General features: G+C 36.3%; 1 protein-coding gene and 1 pseudogene across 1 annotated transcript; both read left to right on the forward strand.

Moving 5' to 3' along the window:
* Window positions 1-10,541: 10,541 nt before the first annotated feature.
* Window positions 10,542-11,993, forward strand: LOC107881406 (uncharacterized; annotated as a pseudogene).
* A 1,993-nt stretch (window positions 11,994-13,986) lies between these two features.
* LOC103333594 (protein DOWNSTREAM OF FLC-like) lies at window positions 13,987-14,781 on the forward strand. Its single transcript, XM_008236466.3, has 2 exons — window positions 13,987-14,231; window positions 14,415-14,781. Exons 1-2 carry the CDS (start codon window positions 14,075-14,077, stop codon window positions 14,744-14,746), a joined length of 489 nt encoding a protein of 162 aa, XP_008234688.1. The 5' UTR covers window positions 13,987-14,074; the 3' UTR covers window positions 14,747-14,781.
* Window positions 14,782-17,409: the final 2,628 nt, after the last annotated feature.

The raw sequence follows: 17,409 nt of genomic DNA on the forward strand, positions 1-17,409 counted from the left end.
GGATTGGATCTTCTACTTGTATGTTTGTCAAATCTCAATCATGTTTCTGAGATGAGTTGTGTAGTAGTGTTGGTTGAAATTAATATGTTATTTATTCATTGAAAGCATATTGTTTCCCGACGGTGAGTACTTGACCAAATTATAATTTACTGCAGTTTTGTCTTGACAATTTATGTTTCTTTCTCTTTTTCTCTTCAAATTGCACAAGGAAAAGAAAAGCCGCACCTAACTCGTTTCCCTGTGAAGAACAAATTTGAGGTTAACAGTTACACGATGTGTTTTAGCTGGTTTGTGCAGACACTGATGTGCAAATCATACACTGGCAGTAGAGACCATTTTCTGCATAATGTAATGTGTAGACAATGAGTTCTTCGAGATGCCTTCTGAAGACAAAAGCAAAGCTTCTATTATGAAAATGCTAAGCAAACTTGCAACAAACTGTGCACATCATTGATTATGCTTGTTATTAGGCCCTAAGAATTAGTAAGGACATCTAAGATATTATGTATTCTTCTTGTGGAGCCGTATGTTTCTAATATTTGTGTAATGTACTTGATATTATTTTTGAGGTCATTATTATAATGATATGAAATTTTCATACATGGTTATTATTTTTTATGTACTATTTATTATATGTAGCAACTGAATATTGTAATAGTTCAACAATTAGAACATTATATAAAATAGGAAAGAGAGTACAAACACATCCATAAGGTACTTGTTTATTGCCATTTTATTGCTTTTGCATTGGTTGTCTATTGCCTCTTTATTGCTTGTTTATTGCTTTTCATATTGCTTTTGTATTGCATGTCTATTGCCACTTTATAATCTACATTACATTATAATGGAGTGGAAGCAACTATGGATATTGTCAAAATTAACCATTCTTACATTGTCGTCTTTTATGTTTCAAAACTATCGTATACGGGATTGCTGTCTCTTGCTCAAGATCCCAAAGTTTTCAAGTAAATTGAATTAAAATTTCATTTAATGGTATCAAAATAATTACATGGTCTCCTATACAATAATATTCAATACAAGTTTTTTAATTCACGTAATCTTAAAAAATGACCAAGTATCTCAAGAATTAACAAATTGAAAACAAAAATCTCATGTTTAATTGTTGAATTTACATGAAGCACCATCCTTTTTACTCTTGCAGCTGCTCAAGCCTAGTCCCCTCTCAAAAGTCATGATCCAAAATCCACTAGCTGACTAGTCTCTCCAATTTACCAAAATATTTCATTCATTTATAGAATATAAGATACTTGATAAAACAAACCAAAAAACGTGAAGCTCTCGAAGACAAATATTTCATTCATTGATAGAATCTAAGATATTTAATGAGTATACTTCCATACAAAGTCATCAATTATTTTCATCAAATGCAAAATGACATGTCAACAATTGTGCTTTCACCCCACAAATTTGCTAATTTGAAGCACAATGATATCTTCTAAATATACACTCTAGCTATGTTCAACTATATGTCTGTTATGTATAAGCTTTTCATAATTTCTTGTCATTTGAGGCAGTTTGAATACGTACAACAGAGCAAACTATTACAGTTGAAGAATATCTCTTACCCAAGATGCGTGAAATAGATACACTAATGGCATACAAGATTTTTCAAATTTTCACTACTACAAAAAGTGAAAAAGACGACCAGAAAAAAAAAAAAAAAACTACGGTTCAAAGGAAAACCGTCGTTGTGTTTGAAAAGACGACGGTTTTATAAAACCGCCGTGTATGATTAACTTAAACACCTAAAAAATGGAGATTCCAATGAGTGTTTTTAAAAAACGACGCACCTAATTAAAAAAGTGTCGTCTTATTGAAAAAGGAATTCCTCAAAGTAAACTCTGAGCCCACAAACAACGGCAGACTGGGATGCCTTTGTAACTTTAAGGTTATCCGAACAATTTGAGTCTGTCCAGAAGAGACCTTGAAGATGGAGGCTAGAACCAAGCAAATGGTAGAAGCTGAGAGGGTGAATTTGCTGAATCAGCTGTGTCAACTAATTCCAAATTTTGATCCAAGCGTGCTGAAACTGAAAACTTTCCAAGGTCCTGACCAAAGTCCCAAAAATCCAATGTCGGATAAAGCAAGCTGCTCTGGGGCGCTGGATGTCAGAGCCCTCAATTTTGAGGATGATAATGCCAAATATGGAGAAAATCAAGAAGAAGTGGTAACTTCTATGAACTCTGCATACTACTTTTGAAAACCAATTAGACGTCGTTATCTTAATTACAGACGTTAGAAACAACCCACAACGACGTCTTTTATTTACTGTCGTCTCAATTTAAATTAGACAGCGTTTTCTTGTATTAACCGTCGTGTGTATTCCTTACCACAACGGTATGTTTGTGCAATATTTCATTTTGTACAAGCTGTCTTATCTATCTTTCTTTATTTCTTAAAACAGAAATCCAAGGATGCAGAACAGCAAGTTGACATGGTAAATTCTCTAAAATTTGAAATACTCTCTTTCTCTCTCTCATTATCTGCAATTGATGTTATCTGCATTTCTGCTAACGCATGCTTTTAAATTTGTATTTGCATTTGTTAATTTTGGAGGGCTCTGTTTTATACCGACGTAATAAAGTCATAAGACGATGGTTTTTAGTAACCGTCGTTTTAACTTCATATTATGTCTGTTTTTTAAATAAACCGTCGTTGGAATTCTAGCACCACGACGGTGTTGTGGATTCAAATAGTGTCATTTTTTTTCAATCTTTTTTCACTCACTATGTTCCACTCTCTCTCTCTCTCTCTCTCTCTCTCTCTCTCTCTCTCTCTCTCTCTCTCTTTGTGTATTTCTGCTCAAGCATGCTTTTAAATTAATATTGGCAATTGTTAATTTTCTAGGGCTCTATGTTCTACCGACGTAATTGATACTACGACGACGGTTTTCACTTGCCGTCGTGGTTATTTAATTTAGACATCATTTTTTTTTATCTTCCCCGTCATTTTATATCAATTACCATGACGTTTAAGTTTGTGTAGTGTGCTCTAGTTTTTCCACTTTTGTATTATATATCTTTCCTTATTTCTTCAAGCAGAAAGACAAGTGCTTGGACGTTTCTGAGAAGGAACAACAAGTACCAAATTACTCAAACCTAGTCTTGCCATCTTCTTTACAAGCCCTTTGTCGTTATATGGAGACGACATTAAAGGTTCATGAGAAGGCTATGATATTTACAATTGAGAAGGAGGTGTTTGGTTTTGAGCGTCAAACCTTCGTCTTGATTGAAGATATTACACAGTTTGCAACCATGGATGAAATTGGGGCTACTGTGGTTGCTGTATACATGAGGTTTGTCCTTATCAACTCATTGTCATTTCACACTCTCCTTTCTTTAAAAAGATTTAAAAACTCATGACATCATTTTATATATGTAGGTGCCTATTTGATGTATTGAAAACAACAAATATGGTGAACATGGTTGGCTTTGTTGACCCCGCTCAAGTTAGTGCTAACTCTGGATCATTAACTCAAAGATAATGTTTGTTAGCCAATCGACTTCAAAAGACAGATGGAGAACAAATTTTCTTTATGCCTTACAATCCAAGGTATGTTAGTCAACATGATTTTCTTGGTATGATGCAGTGTATATAAAACTATTTAACCTCTACGTTTATTTTGTGTAGCACTCGTTGGGTCTTGCTCATTGTGAGACCAAAGAGGGAGACTGTGTATTTTCTAGATCATTACCTGGAAATCGAGTGGTTGATGACGAGTGCACAAACATAGTGAACGCGTAAGTTGATCTACTCAAGTGTAATGTGTGTTTGTAGCCTTTTTTTTTTTTTTTTTAATTAACACTTTTTTGTCATGAAACAGTGTTATCAAGATGTATAATTCACACATAGACAGACAAGGCTGTAAAGCACCTATTTGGAAAACTCTACAAGGCACACCAAAGCAACCCAGCAGTGTAGAGTGTAGCTATTATGTCATGAGCTTTATGAGAGACATCATCACATATCCTTCTTTGGAGCTTGAGAAGAAGTTAAATGGAAAAATTTAGGATTTTAATTTCTATGGTTTTTGTAAGTGGATGACGGAAAATAGAATTACCGTCGTTTGAATCAATATACCACAATGGTAATTCTATTTACTCTACCACAGATCCTACAAAACCATTCATGAAGGCTAAATAATGATGTTTTATTGATTGCAGTTTGAAAAGGGCAAAGATCAAGCACCATACCCCCAAGAAGCCATTGAAGAAGTGAGGAAAGAATGGACAGATTTTGTTTGCCTTCATATGGAGTAGAGGATTTTTACAAACAATTATGAAAAATGTACATTTTTTTTTAGAACAGACAATTTTTTGTACAGGGTTTAGGGTATAATGTATATGTTTTTTTTTTCGCTGTCAATAAAAATTAGTTTTCATTTTTTAAAACTAAAGTAACCGTCGTTTGAAGACCCTTCCAACGACATAATAGTTTCAACAACAGTCGTCTTATGAAACTTGAACATAAACAAACGAAGGTAAATTCATTAAATGACATGTAAACTCGTGTAACACGACGATATGTTTTAAGAGACAATAAACGACGTTGCTAACACAAAAAAGAGCCATGAAGCAAATACCACGTCGATAACTTGATAACAGACGACGTCTTATGCAATTTCAACGACATTCCTTTTTAAAAACCGTCGTCTAGTCAACATATGAATTTTTGAATGAATATTGAAATACTTACAACGACGTTATTTTATTTACGCGACGTATATAGTCCTAACGTCTTATATTATATTTAGTGGCAGTTTTGACTTATTTTCTTACTTTTGAACTTTACTACAATGTCGGTTTATTTATAAGAACAGGCTGTGTGACGTCTATTCTCTTTACCCCGTCGGTTAATACCATAGACAACGTAGGAGTAACAAAACAACGTCCTGATCCTATGACGTCGTAAATGCTTTACAACGTCGGTATCTGTATAAATACTGATGTTTAACATGCATACAACGTCAGTATCTGGATTTAAAACCGACGTGGTTTATTGTGTTTATAACAATTTTTTATTGACCTTAATTCATTATATTCATAATAAATTTGTAAAATTTCCAAAAAAATACACCAAAACTCCTATGCAGTCATTAAGATATTTTCTTTGTCCTAAAGCTTTCAAAAATGTAATTTGAGTTATAAAAATGAAAAATGTCCACATAAACAAATAAATCACAACATCCCTTACAGTTTCTTCAAACAATCATATGGCTTGTATCATTCATTGGTGGGGATATATATATATATATATATATATTTAAATACTAGTTTTATAGCAATCTAATTTAGACGGCATTGTTGTAAGAAGTCCATAGCAATTTTCAGTTTATTTTTCTCAAACATTTGTATTTTTTTACAATTTTTTTTAAAAATATATTATTATTTAGGGTTTAGGGTTTAGGGGTTTAGGTATTTGGGGTTTAAGGTTTAGGGTTTAGTATATGACCACCCTAAACCCTGAACCCTAAACCTTTTTTACAATTTTGTTTTACAAATTTATAATTTAATATTTAGGGTTTAGGGTTTAGGGTTTAGTATATGACGCCAGGGTTGTATTTTTTTTTTCTGTCCCTTGTGCACACGCGTTCGAATCCCAACAAAACCAAATCCCAAGAATATTATTTAGTGCATTCGACGTTGGTTTTATGTTTTACCGCCATCTTACTGCTTTACGACATCGGATTTCATATATTAACCAACGTGTTTTTAACGACGGTTTTGTATGATTTCCGTCGATGTTTGAAGAAGCGCGCTTTCTAAAAATTTGGCCGCGACCTAAAATTTTCAGATTTCGCTCTAAGTCTACCTTTCGCTCTCTCACTTCAACTCTAACATTTCGCTCTCTCACTTCAACTCTAATCCAAGGAGGCCATAATCTGTCGAATCCAAGGACGCCATAATCTATGAGCTCTGCTTGCCCGTAAGTACAAACCCTAATATCATGCTTCTTAGTTCATTGATTGATATTCAGTTCTGGGTTTTGAAGTACAAACATATAGGCAGGGAAGTGTTAAAATCGACCATGGCTTACTATTTGTGAACATTAACAGAACTTGGTATGTTGACGACCCTTACATTTTGGCAAACATGGCAAAACAGATTGTGTATCTAGATGACCCTAAAGCCAGGAGTGGTTGGAAAGTTGTTCAACAGATTGATCAAAGGAAAGTGTATGCTATAACAGAACTAGACCCAACTGACAACGACGTCGACAACGTCGCTGACCAACGTTGAGAATCTTCAATGGAAAATGATGAGGAAACACTTTAAGATACAATGTTATACAAGAACCATTTCAGATACAAGAAGTGTCTTCAATCGAAATATCGATTCAGTCAATTACAATTGGCCTTGGTGATCTTCCGCAATATGATGTTGCAGTGGGCCCGAACAATAACGGTGATGAGGAGGAGGATTGGGAGACCGAAAGTGATGATAGCGACGATAAGGAAGATTATTATAGTTCAGAAGATGAATAATAAAATTTATTTGTGACTTCCCATGTAAAACATAGTAAATGAAATTTTTTGTAATTCAAATATGTTAATGTTTTCATTTTATAAAGTTAAATATTAGTATGTTCGGTACAAAAATAAGAGTTCAAGAGAAACAAGAAGACATTTTTTGGTTTTGAGTGGAAGAAAGTACTTTTTATTTATTTGGGAGAAATGGTTATTTTTCATAATTTTTTTTAAATTTTGTAAAACAACCTACCACTAATACACCCTAAATAATAATAATAATAAATTATGTTAATTGCCATTTGAAGGTGGTCAAGATGCAAGAATGTAGATTTCATGAATATGCATTTGAAAATGCAAATGGTTACAATTATTTCTATTATTTCAGAATGCTTGCAGATTTTAAAAAATAAAAAATAAACCTTGCGAGACGCATCAACCAAGTCGTCGTGCAAAGGGTTTGAGCGACGAAAATGTAATTATACATCACGCAAGTTGTGATAATTTTGGCAGTTCAATAGTTAAAAATACCTTGCACGACGCCTGAACCATACCCTAAACCCTGAACCCTAACCCTAAACCCTAAACCCTAAACCTTGATAATTTTGGCGTAAAAATAGTACCTTGCGCAACGCGTTAGTTTTTTCATCGCTCAAAGAGATTTTGCGCGACGAAAATGTGTATTACGTAGCGCAAGTTTCGATAATTTTGGCGTAAAAATAGTACCTTGCGCGACGCGTTAGTTTTGTTGTCACGCAAGTGGGTGAAAATTTTGGCTGCCTAGTTGTGAAAAAAAGGCACTTTTCTTTTTCATTACTTACCCTCTCTCCTTCGACCCCTCATAGACCTGACCCCGCTCATCCCTCTCTTCAAACCGAAGACGACGGCTAGCCACTCCCCCTCAGACCCTCTCTACTTTGATCCCTCTCTTCGAACCGGAGATGACAGCCAGCCACTCCCCCTACATCACCGGTCTCATTCTCTCCGGGTCTCCCTCGAAACCCCCTCTGGTAAAATTCCCAACTTCAGCCCCAATTTTTGTTTTTCAACGCTTTCATGAGTTTTCTGTTCAAGTCTGGATATTTGGACATGTTTGTATTGCTAATGCTGGAGTTGAGTATCTTCATCTGTAAGTTTGGATAATATTGGTTTGATATTTGGATAATATTTTGATCTGTTCAAGTCCGGATATTTGGTTTGATAATATTGGACATTTGTTTTGAAATTTTGGATAGGAAATGAGTTTTCTGTGCAAGCTTGAATTTGTAGATTTGGTTGTGTAGGCCCCTGCAAATAAAACCAAAAAAAAAAAAAAAAAAAAGTGCCAATTTTTCTTATGAGAATCCTTATTCTTAAAATGTTAATATTTTTGGTAAGTATTAAATTTTAGTAATTATATTTATATATATATATGTTTTATTTTTATAATGGAAATATTATTCATTTGATATATACATAATTCATTTGATATATGCATGCTTATCTTCCTCCAAATTTATTGTGTGGTGTTAAACAAAACATGTGGTGTCTTCATATTATATTGGTAAGTGTGAATAGTTACAAATTGATTACGTCATGTAAGCAGGAGGTGGAACTATAAGTTTTCCTCTTATTGACACATCTTCTAGCATGCAATTGTTTAATAAAGTTTTTGATAGATATTTCAGTTTTGGCTTGAAGAAAAAGGTTGTTATCTTGTTATCCTTTAGTAAACAGCCAATTACTTCATCCAATAGAAGTAAAGGTAAAGCCGACATTCCGTTAGTATAAATAGGAATGCAATTCTTTCATTTTGAAACGCATGGCATGCGTGGTTTGCAAACTATAAGAGTTAAAGAGAGGGAAGTACTAGTGAGAGAGAATTTGAGTGTGGAGGTGGTGGGAATTAGGGAGTCATCTTACAATTCTAGTAAAAGCTTTGGTGTCAAGGTAGGGATTTCTTAGTGACCTCTTACAAAGATTGATCTGATTAAATTTCATGAGCATTATATTATGCGTGATATTATTATTTGATTATTATGGATATTGGATGTTTAAGTGTTGTTAATTATCATTATATCATTTTATTAATATTGACATGATCATATGTTATCGGCGATGGCTGGAATTCTTGGGTTGATAAAGAAAGTATGGAAAAGAGGGTAATGGAAATAGTCTTTTGTGTAGTTGAGTCTAACTCTTGGCAGGTACCAGGTCTCAAGGATCCCACAATGCACATGGTTTTATTGGGTGATTCAGGACTGGCGAAAGAGAGTTAGACAAGATGACTAACAAAAGGGGAATTATGGGATGATTAAAATGGGTGTTAGTTCATATAAATGGGCATTCGGGACCAGGTGATATAAGCATGATATGGGACGTGCAGCACGCTTGTCCAGTTATATGAATTAACGGGATTAGATGAAGAACATTCATGCATTGTTATTAATAATGTGATATTTGGCTGTGTGATTGCATGTCACTTAATTTAGTTATATCAATCTACTGTGGTAAGGTCTCATGTCCCTACTGAGCTGTGGTTGCTCACCCCTCACCCTGTTTAATTTTTTAAATGAATTAGTGGGCAAGAAAAGGAATAAGCCAATTGAGGTTGAATTAGATGAGAGTGTGTTAGAGCTTTACTTATTGTAAAGTTGTAAGATTTTGGATCTATTTTTATAAGAGAAGTTTATTTTAAACTCATGTTTTGGCATCTTTTTATTTTTATTTTTATTTTTTTCTCAAGCACCGGGCGCTGGGTTTCAGCCGACCCCGGGTCCGGGATGTGACATTTCTGTTTTTCACTCTCCATGTCTCCAACATTAATCTTGACTTTACATTCAATCAGAAAACTGAACTGGAATATATGGTGTACTATGTGCAACATCTAATTTGCAGATTTACCTTTTGCTATGATTTGAACCACTGAGACATGTGTTGGTGTTTGAAGTTTGGAAACAACTGATATCTTTTGTTTCTTCAGATTTTCGTAATACTGTTCTTGTGTATTAGAAGGTAGCAATGACTGTTTCTCAACTGTTACCAAATTGAAACCACTGTTATTTGTTTTGAGGCCATTTTCTTGGATTTGAACTGGCATGGAGTTCTCAGTTGGACTTTTGATGGGATGATGATTTGCGGTTGTAATCTAACTGTATTTGTACTCTGATTATGTACAAGCATTAGAATGGGCCCCGTATCAGTAGTTTTTCTCTTGTGCTGCTTTCTTATTGCATCCAAAAAAAGTGCCAATAATATTTTTCTGTTTTATGGCTGTCAAGGCGATTATTCAATTTTTTTTTTTCTCTTTCCCAATCTTGCTTTTTCTCTTCTTTTTTTTTTCTTTTTTTTTTTTGGTATATATTTTTGTCTTTGTTCCTTAGTTACTTTGTGTTTACTTTTTATTTTACATTTTTTGCCTTTTCATGTATTTTTCTTTATTACATAATTTTAGCTCATTCAATTTTATAATTTGTTTTCATCTTGCTTTTTTTTTTCCAATATTAGAAACATAAATAAGGTTCAAAACATCGATATAGTTGTAACCGAGATAAATTACATTGTTGACTGTCTTGCAATGTTTATAATATTTCTTAGTAGCTTCATAGGTTTAAAGTTTGTTACTTTAGGTGTTGAATTTGAGCAGTAAATAGGACCATGGCTAGGACCATGAGTTTAGTCTGATGGTTGGTTAGGATTTTTTGTTTTCTTGAATGGGTTCCTAGTTGTGCAGATGTCAAATCTTATTAGAAGTTGTAAGGCGGTGACAACTACACAGATTCTGCCTCCCTTAGCTCAGACGTCAGCAGCCACGATCCAGCATAGATAGACCACTTGCCGATTGGTCTTGGGGTCTCCCATGCGTCGGCGTCATCAACGTCATCAGTGGCGCAACCTGTTAGCACCAGGCGTCATCATCGCCCCCCAATACGACCGACACAACATCGACATACTCTACTGGTGTGTCGAGGTCACAACTAGGTAAAGATTTCCTTGAACTCCAACTGTTTTGGACCAAGATTTTAGTAGGATTTGTTATTTAACGTTAATTTTATATTTCTTTGCAGCCAAGAAGAACACCCGGGGACCTTGTCGCCAATTGAAGACGATGAAGGTCACCGGGGTGACCAACAGTCATATCAACATTGGATACGACGAGCGGCATCGGGCTGCATCAACAGCGGAATTGCATAGCTCATTGGCCCATGACATTGGTCACATCGTTCAGACCCCTTGCCCGATGAAATGGAAGTCTTAGAAGGTCATGCCTGACGAGATGAGGATGGATGTGCGCGGACAATTGTCGGTATATATCCTACCTTTTAATTGTTTTTCCTTCAAACTTTATATATTTATATTACTTAATGTATGTAATTAATTTATTGCAAATGAACTACAATTTAGAGGACCTCAACGACGAGTCGTTAGCGTACGTCAACAGACTCTTTGCTGAGAGGTACAAGCAGTGGAAGAGCGACTTGCACCACCAATTTCAAGCATTTGATGATCCGTAGGTTGCTCTTCAGGAGGGTTGCCCGAAGGAGCTTGAGGGGTAGGAGGATAGTTGGGCGTGGCTTTGCAGTCATTTTCAGGAGGCCAATTATGTGGGTTTTTTTTTTATATTAAGTTGAAAATTATACACGTTTCTTACTAATGTTTATTTAATTTTTTATATTTCATTTCAATTTCAACTAATACGTTTATTTTTTGTATAACAGAAGAAGGCGAAAGCAAATAAGGGCAATAAGGACAAGAAGACTCTTCTCCACCATTCAAGTTCCAGGCCCTTCTCAAATAGGATGGAGGCGTGGTGATGGGTAATAATAAAATTGTTTATATTCAATTTTTAATATGTCATTAATATTAATTTGTTTTTTTGTACTAACATTTTTCTTCTCTTGTTTAATTCAGGGGGGTCCAAATTCCCAGAGATCGACGTCTTTGGCTACGTTTATATTCGATCTGGGAATGAGTTGGCCGAGTCCCTTCATGTAAGTATTCTTTAATTTAATTATTATCTTACGCATTTCAAGTTTCATGGTTATTATACGAATGTTTTAATTAATATTTTATGTTATGTTAAACAGGCGACGATGATGGAGAAGAGCTAGTTGGTTTTTCAGGAGTCCACTTCCCAACTTCCTCCCTATACTCCACTTGAGTCTGTGGATTCTCCATAGGATGTGGGGTTTCAGATCCTGACGGAGACCTTGGATCAGACTCTCGAGAGGAGGCCAGAGACATATTGTCGAGGGATGGGGAATGCCTGGCGGAGGAACCTAGAGTCCATTCATCGTCGCAGTCAAACAATCAAGTGACTGATTTGACAGCAGAGGTGGCCGAGCTTAAGACCCAACTCGCCTCGTATAGTACCTAGAAGTCATAGCTTCTAGAGTCCCTCGCTCAATTCGGCATTCCAATCCCGCATTTTGGTCCCTCGTTGACCTCCGAGCCCCTCCAACCCGAGCATGGCCACCACACCTCTACCCTTGTTGACAATGTCCAGACCTCCAAGCCGCATTTGCAAGACGACCACATAGATTTTGGAACATTTTTTTATTAGTTTTTTACTTTCTTAATTACATTTTAAACATTTCTCTTGTACTATATGCACTTATATTATTTTATTTTTAAAAATTTCTCTTCATTACATTTTTTTATTGCAATTTCATTTTATTACAAACAAAAAAAAAACCAAATTTTTTTTTTACAAAATAGAAAAATTTTAAATTTAAATTTAAATAAAAAATATTTTATTTTTGCGCAATGAAACTCTTTTTGCAAAATAAAATTCTTCGCTCCAATTCACGTTTTTACAAAATAAAAAAACGTAAAATTAAATTTAAATAAAATATATTTTATTTTTGCGCGAAGAAAGTCGTCATCTCGCGAATAAGAAAAAGTGAAGAAGAAATTTCGTCGCGCCATGGCGTCTTCGCGCACATGTTTGTGACACGAATAGTACTCTCGTCCCTACATTTTTGCACGACGAATGTGAACCGTCGCGCTGTGTACTCGCAACGAACTTGTTGTCGTCGTGCAAAGTTTTGAGAGACGAACTTTTGTCTAGTCCCTAAAGTTTTGTGCGACAAAGGTTAACCGTCGCTCATGTTTTCGCGACCAATTAACAATATTTGTAACGCAAAGTCTTTCTTCACAATCTTTGCACTACGGATTCAGTACGATAAAGTTTCTGTCGCACTGAAATTTGTGCGACTCAAATGTTCTTTGAGCTACCAAATCGTTTTCGTCGCGCAAATAGTAAAATGTAGTTGTGTCCCATATTGAGAAAAATGAAATACTCTTAAAAGAAACACAACCGAATGTAGATCACTTGATCCCATGTGATGCATCGGTTGCTGACTCCAGACCCCAAGAAGTGTGCATATAAAATATATATTATACGTACTATGCACATGTTTTTCTTCATTTTTTAGTGTGAAAGATGGCCACAATATAAGCAAAATGATATTGAGCAATGAATAGAAGATGTTGGATACGACGATTTTGTCTCTAGGATCCACAACATGCACTACAATTCCACTATAATATATTTTGTAAAGCTTAGTCAACTTCGACTTCTTTCTCCATGGATCTGCTTCGGGAGATCATATATTAATTCTTTCGCATCCATCACTCTAGGTCATGCACATGCACGTATAAATGTAGTGGGTCTACAGTACTCAAAAGAGGAACAAAAAAAATATCCAACTCTCTTTTTAAGGATTTGTGTAGTCAATATACTAATATAGGAGACAATTCCTACCGCCCCTAAGCCTTCTTCCTTGGGCATTTTTTATTTTTATATTTTTAAATCCACAAAAGGTGCTTCTGAAACATATGAAAGTTCCATGAATACAGGACATTTAAGAAGTTAAAGGAAAAGAAAAAGGGCCAACAACAATTTGTTGAAAGTGCCTCCTACTCATAAGGTCCATTTTTTTCTTCTTCTTGTAATTTGTTTGGCACTATTCTCCTGTCCATAGGCATTAGGTGGTTAGCCCTATTCTGATCGAGAGCAGATCCACTGTTCTTAAATTGGTGTCTCCTCTATATCCCTTCTCTAATTTGCTGACACATGTCAACTAGCATAACAGAAGGTTAACTCTATTAACTCTTTTATTTGAGAATTTTAAATATTAAAAACAGCCCAAAATACGCGAGCATGAATTATGGATATGTTTACGGTCACAAAAGTTTCTCTCCTATTTTGGTAATGTGAATGTTAATGGCAGCGAATGTGAAAAGAACCTGGGTCAGACTTTCTCCATTCATTCGCATGCAATAGATATAAGACAGGTTCTTATTTTATAATCTTAATTCATGCCCCAAATATTATAAAATGTTGGCAGAAAATGGATCTTACTCCTTGCAGTTAATGCCAAGCGGAGGAAAGGGCACACGAAATGGCCAGCAAGACGCTCTCTATTTCAATGGCGGTGCATGTGACTGATCCAAGACCCTCACTATTATATGAATGCACTAAATCCCATTTGCTTTCACTTGTTTCTTCACATTTTACACTTCAGTTTCTTCGAGCATTTCCCTCCTCTCTTTGGACTTGGCTCAGCCAACACTTAATTGATTGCTGATTGTTTCTATTTAGCCATGGCCATCTCTAGGGTTTTGTTGTTGTTTGCTCTCTGTGTGCTTCCGGGGCTTGTCAGCGCACGCACATTGGGCAACCCCTTCCACATCCAAGGCCGTGTCTACTGCGACACTTGCCGTTGTGGTTTTGAGACCACTGCCACCACTTACATTCCCGGTACTCCTTGTAACCCCATTAGTTTTCTATTCATGTTGACTTGCATATCGCATTTTCTGATCACATAGCTAAACACATTATGTGACAGATGAGTCTTACCTGTTATGTACAGACTGAACAAACGTATGATGTTTTTTCTGAACATTTGTTTGAATTGTGTGTTATGCTGTGCTTGTTAATTAGGTGCAACTGTGAGAATTGAGTGCAAATACAGGAACACCTTGCAGCTTGCTTACAGTGTTGAGGGAGAGACCGACGCAACTGGAACATACAACATTTTGGTTGAAGATGACCATGAGGACCAAATCTGTGAGTCTGTTCTTGTTAGCAGCCCAGTAAATGACTGTAAATCAGCAGACCCGAGACGTAACCGTGCAAACGTGGTGGTCACCCGTTACAACGGCATCGTTAAGGACAAGCATTACGCAAATAACATGGGATTCTTCAAGGATCAGCCGTTGGCTGGGTGTGAAGAACTGCTAAAGCAATACTTGAACTATGATCAGCCAGAATAGAGGAGGAGGAGCTGTATACAGCCTTGTTAGCTTATGTGGGCTATCTTAGGTTTGAGCTATAATGCTGTTGGTTATATAAACCTATCATTGATCTCAATGATATGGTGTTGGTTCTCCGTCTGTCTTTAATTTGTTTAGTTTGTGGACGTTAATGTTTTAATCTTAATGTTCTGTTTCACTATATATGTATGTATTTTGGTCATTCAATTGTGGCTTTCAATATGGATGAACTTCTCTCCTTCTGCTAAATAGATTAGTAACAAACCTTTCATCTCCTCTCTTTTTCAAAATTAAAACATCAATGTCTTTCTTCTTTTTTTGGCAACAAAATCAATAGTATCTTTGAAATATGAGGTTTATATTGTGGGAGCAAATAAATCCGACGTCCAATCAGAAGGCACCACGTGGAAAATAAGCCAATCCTAGAAATATATTATTTAATCCTCGGTTATGCCAAAAATAGCAGTGCCAATAGGTTTTTGGTGATTAACTCTGAAGTAAAGGATGTTGCAAACAACACAGTTATGGAAGCGAGAGATACTACATTCTTTGAAGACTTTCCCGTACAAGACAAGAATTTCTAAGGAAGTACAAACAAATGAGAAGTCTTCTAGCTCAACTACGATCGAAAGTTTAGAATCTTAAGAACTTAGCGAAGCAAAAGAGCGAGAGTTGAGAAGTGTGCAGTGCAGACCCAGAGAAAGTTAGCATCCATCACCCGCACGCCACCTCACTCCGCATCGCTTACCGTCTCTGAGTCGCCGTAACGACGCCTAAAAGTGCAGTGGTTGAAGGTCACGAAGCGGGTCCAGGTGGACGAATCCTCAACGAAGATTCCCAAATACGATGTGGCGAAAGATGAAGAGGGGAACCCCTCCGAAGCCCTAGGCCACCAAAACAACGACGGAGAAGATAATGGCAGAATGAGAAATAGCAACGTCACTGAAGATCAGGAGCCCTTCATGAGAGTCAAGGTCCGAAGAAAAGCTTTGTTTCACAAAGAATACAAAGGAGACTACATCGACATCCGTTCCAATCCGTACTTGATAAAAAAAGGCTGAGAATGGTGAAACATTTAAAATACCATAAAATGCCCTTGGTTAAATAATATATTTCTAGTTAGGTTTAATAATATATTTAGAGTGCTGCTAAATGAACCCTAAAATTAACTGAGTACATCTAACAAACTATTTATTAAATTACTAATTTATCCTAATATAAAATTACCAAAAAAGATGTATTGAATTGTGAAACAAATATAATTTTAATAAGTACTCTACTCACCATATTCAACCCTAATCAAATAGCAATTGAACAATGGAGGAGGCGCAAGGAGATATCATTGAATGTTTGAGGTCCTGCATTGAACTTGAATTGATTCTTGCATCGAATTATTGTCTTGCCTTGAAACTTGTAAGACACTACTACATTTTAGGCTTTGCGCGACGAAGGGGTCTTCGTCGCGCAAAAATGATTTTAGTCGCACATACTTATGCGCGACAGAAGGTTCGTCGCGCACAATCCATCGCGCAAAGTTCGTGAAGAAAGGATTTGCGCGACGAACAAATATCATTCGTCGCGCAGTTTTGCGCAACGTATAACAACTTCGTTAAAAAACATTTCGGGACGACCCTAATGTCCGTCGCACAAATATTTGCACGACGAAAAACTGGTCGTCGCAAAAACAATGTGCGACGGATGAGTCCGTCGCGCGAGATACATGAACTTTGCGCGATGAAATAGTATTCGACGCGCGAGTAGTCCTTGCACGACAAAATAGTCGTCGCGCCTACACATTTCGCGCGACGAGATAATTCGTCGCGCATACAAATTTCGCGCGACGAAACAATTCGTCGCGCATACACATTTTGGGCAACGAAATTCTTCGTCGCGCATGATTAAAATATATTTGTCAACGGGTTTATTTAAATGATTTTGTGCGACGAATAACGTTTCGTCGCGCAAAATTGATATATATTATTAAAAAAATTATTATTATTTGATTTTTAATTTTGTAAAAAAATAAATTTGGTTTTTTTTAATAATTAAAATGAAATTACAATAAAAAGATTAATCGCAAAGAAACATTTATTATATAAAATAAACGAAATGTATACAAGAGAAATATTGTAAAAGTAATTATAAAAATAAAAAACTAATCAAATAATGTTCCAAAATCTACTTGGTCATCTGCCACATGCGGCTCGGAGGTATGGGCGTCTGCGGGGCCTGGTGTCTTTGGGATGCTCGGGGTGGACGGGCTCGAGGTCGACGCACCAAAATTCGGGATTGGAATGCCGGACCGCGCGAGGGACTGCAAAATCACCAACATCGACCCTCAAGCTCGGCAACCCGCGATGTCAAAGCAGTCACATTGTTTGCTGCGACGATGACGCGGTCGAGGTTCCCTCTCGGGCATTCCCATTCCCCTACAATACATTCCCGGGCTCCTCCCGAGAGTTTGATCCAACGTCTGCGTCAAAATCTGAAATACAGCATCATGCGGAGGATCCACAGACTCGATCGAGTCTCGGGAGGAAGTTGGGAGGCGGACTCTTGAAGAACCAACTGGCTCCTCTCCACCATCGTCGTCTGTTTAACATTACATAAAATATAAATTAAAAAATGCATATAAATTGAAAGCGTAACATAAGAATTAAAAT

Source organism: Prunus mume, linkage group LG1 (genome assembly GCF_029339155.1).
Source record: "Prunus mume cultivar Tortuosa linkage group LG1, ASM2933915v1, whole genome shotgun sequence".
Lineage (NCBI taxonomy): Eukaryota > Viridiplantae > Streptophyta > Magnoliopsida > Rosales > Rosaceae > Prunus > Prunus mume.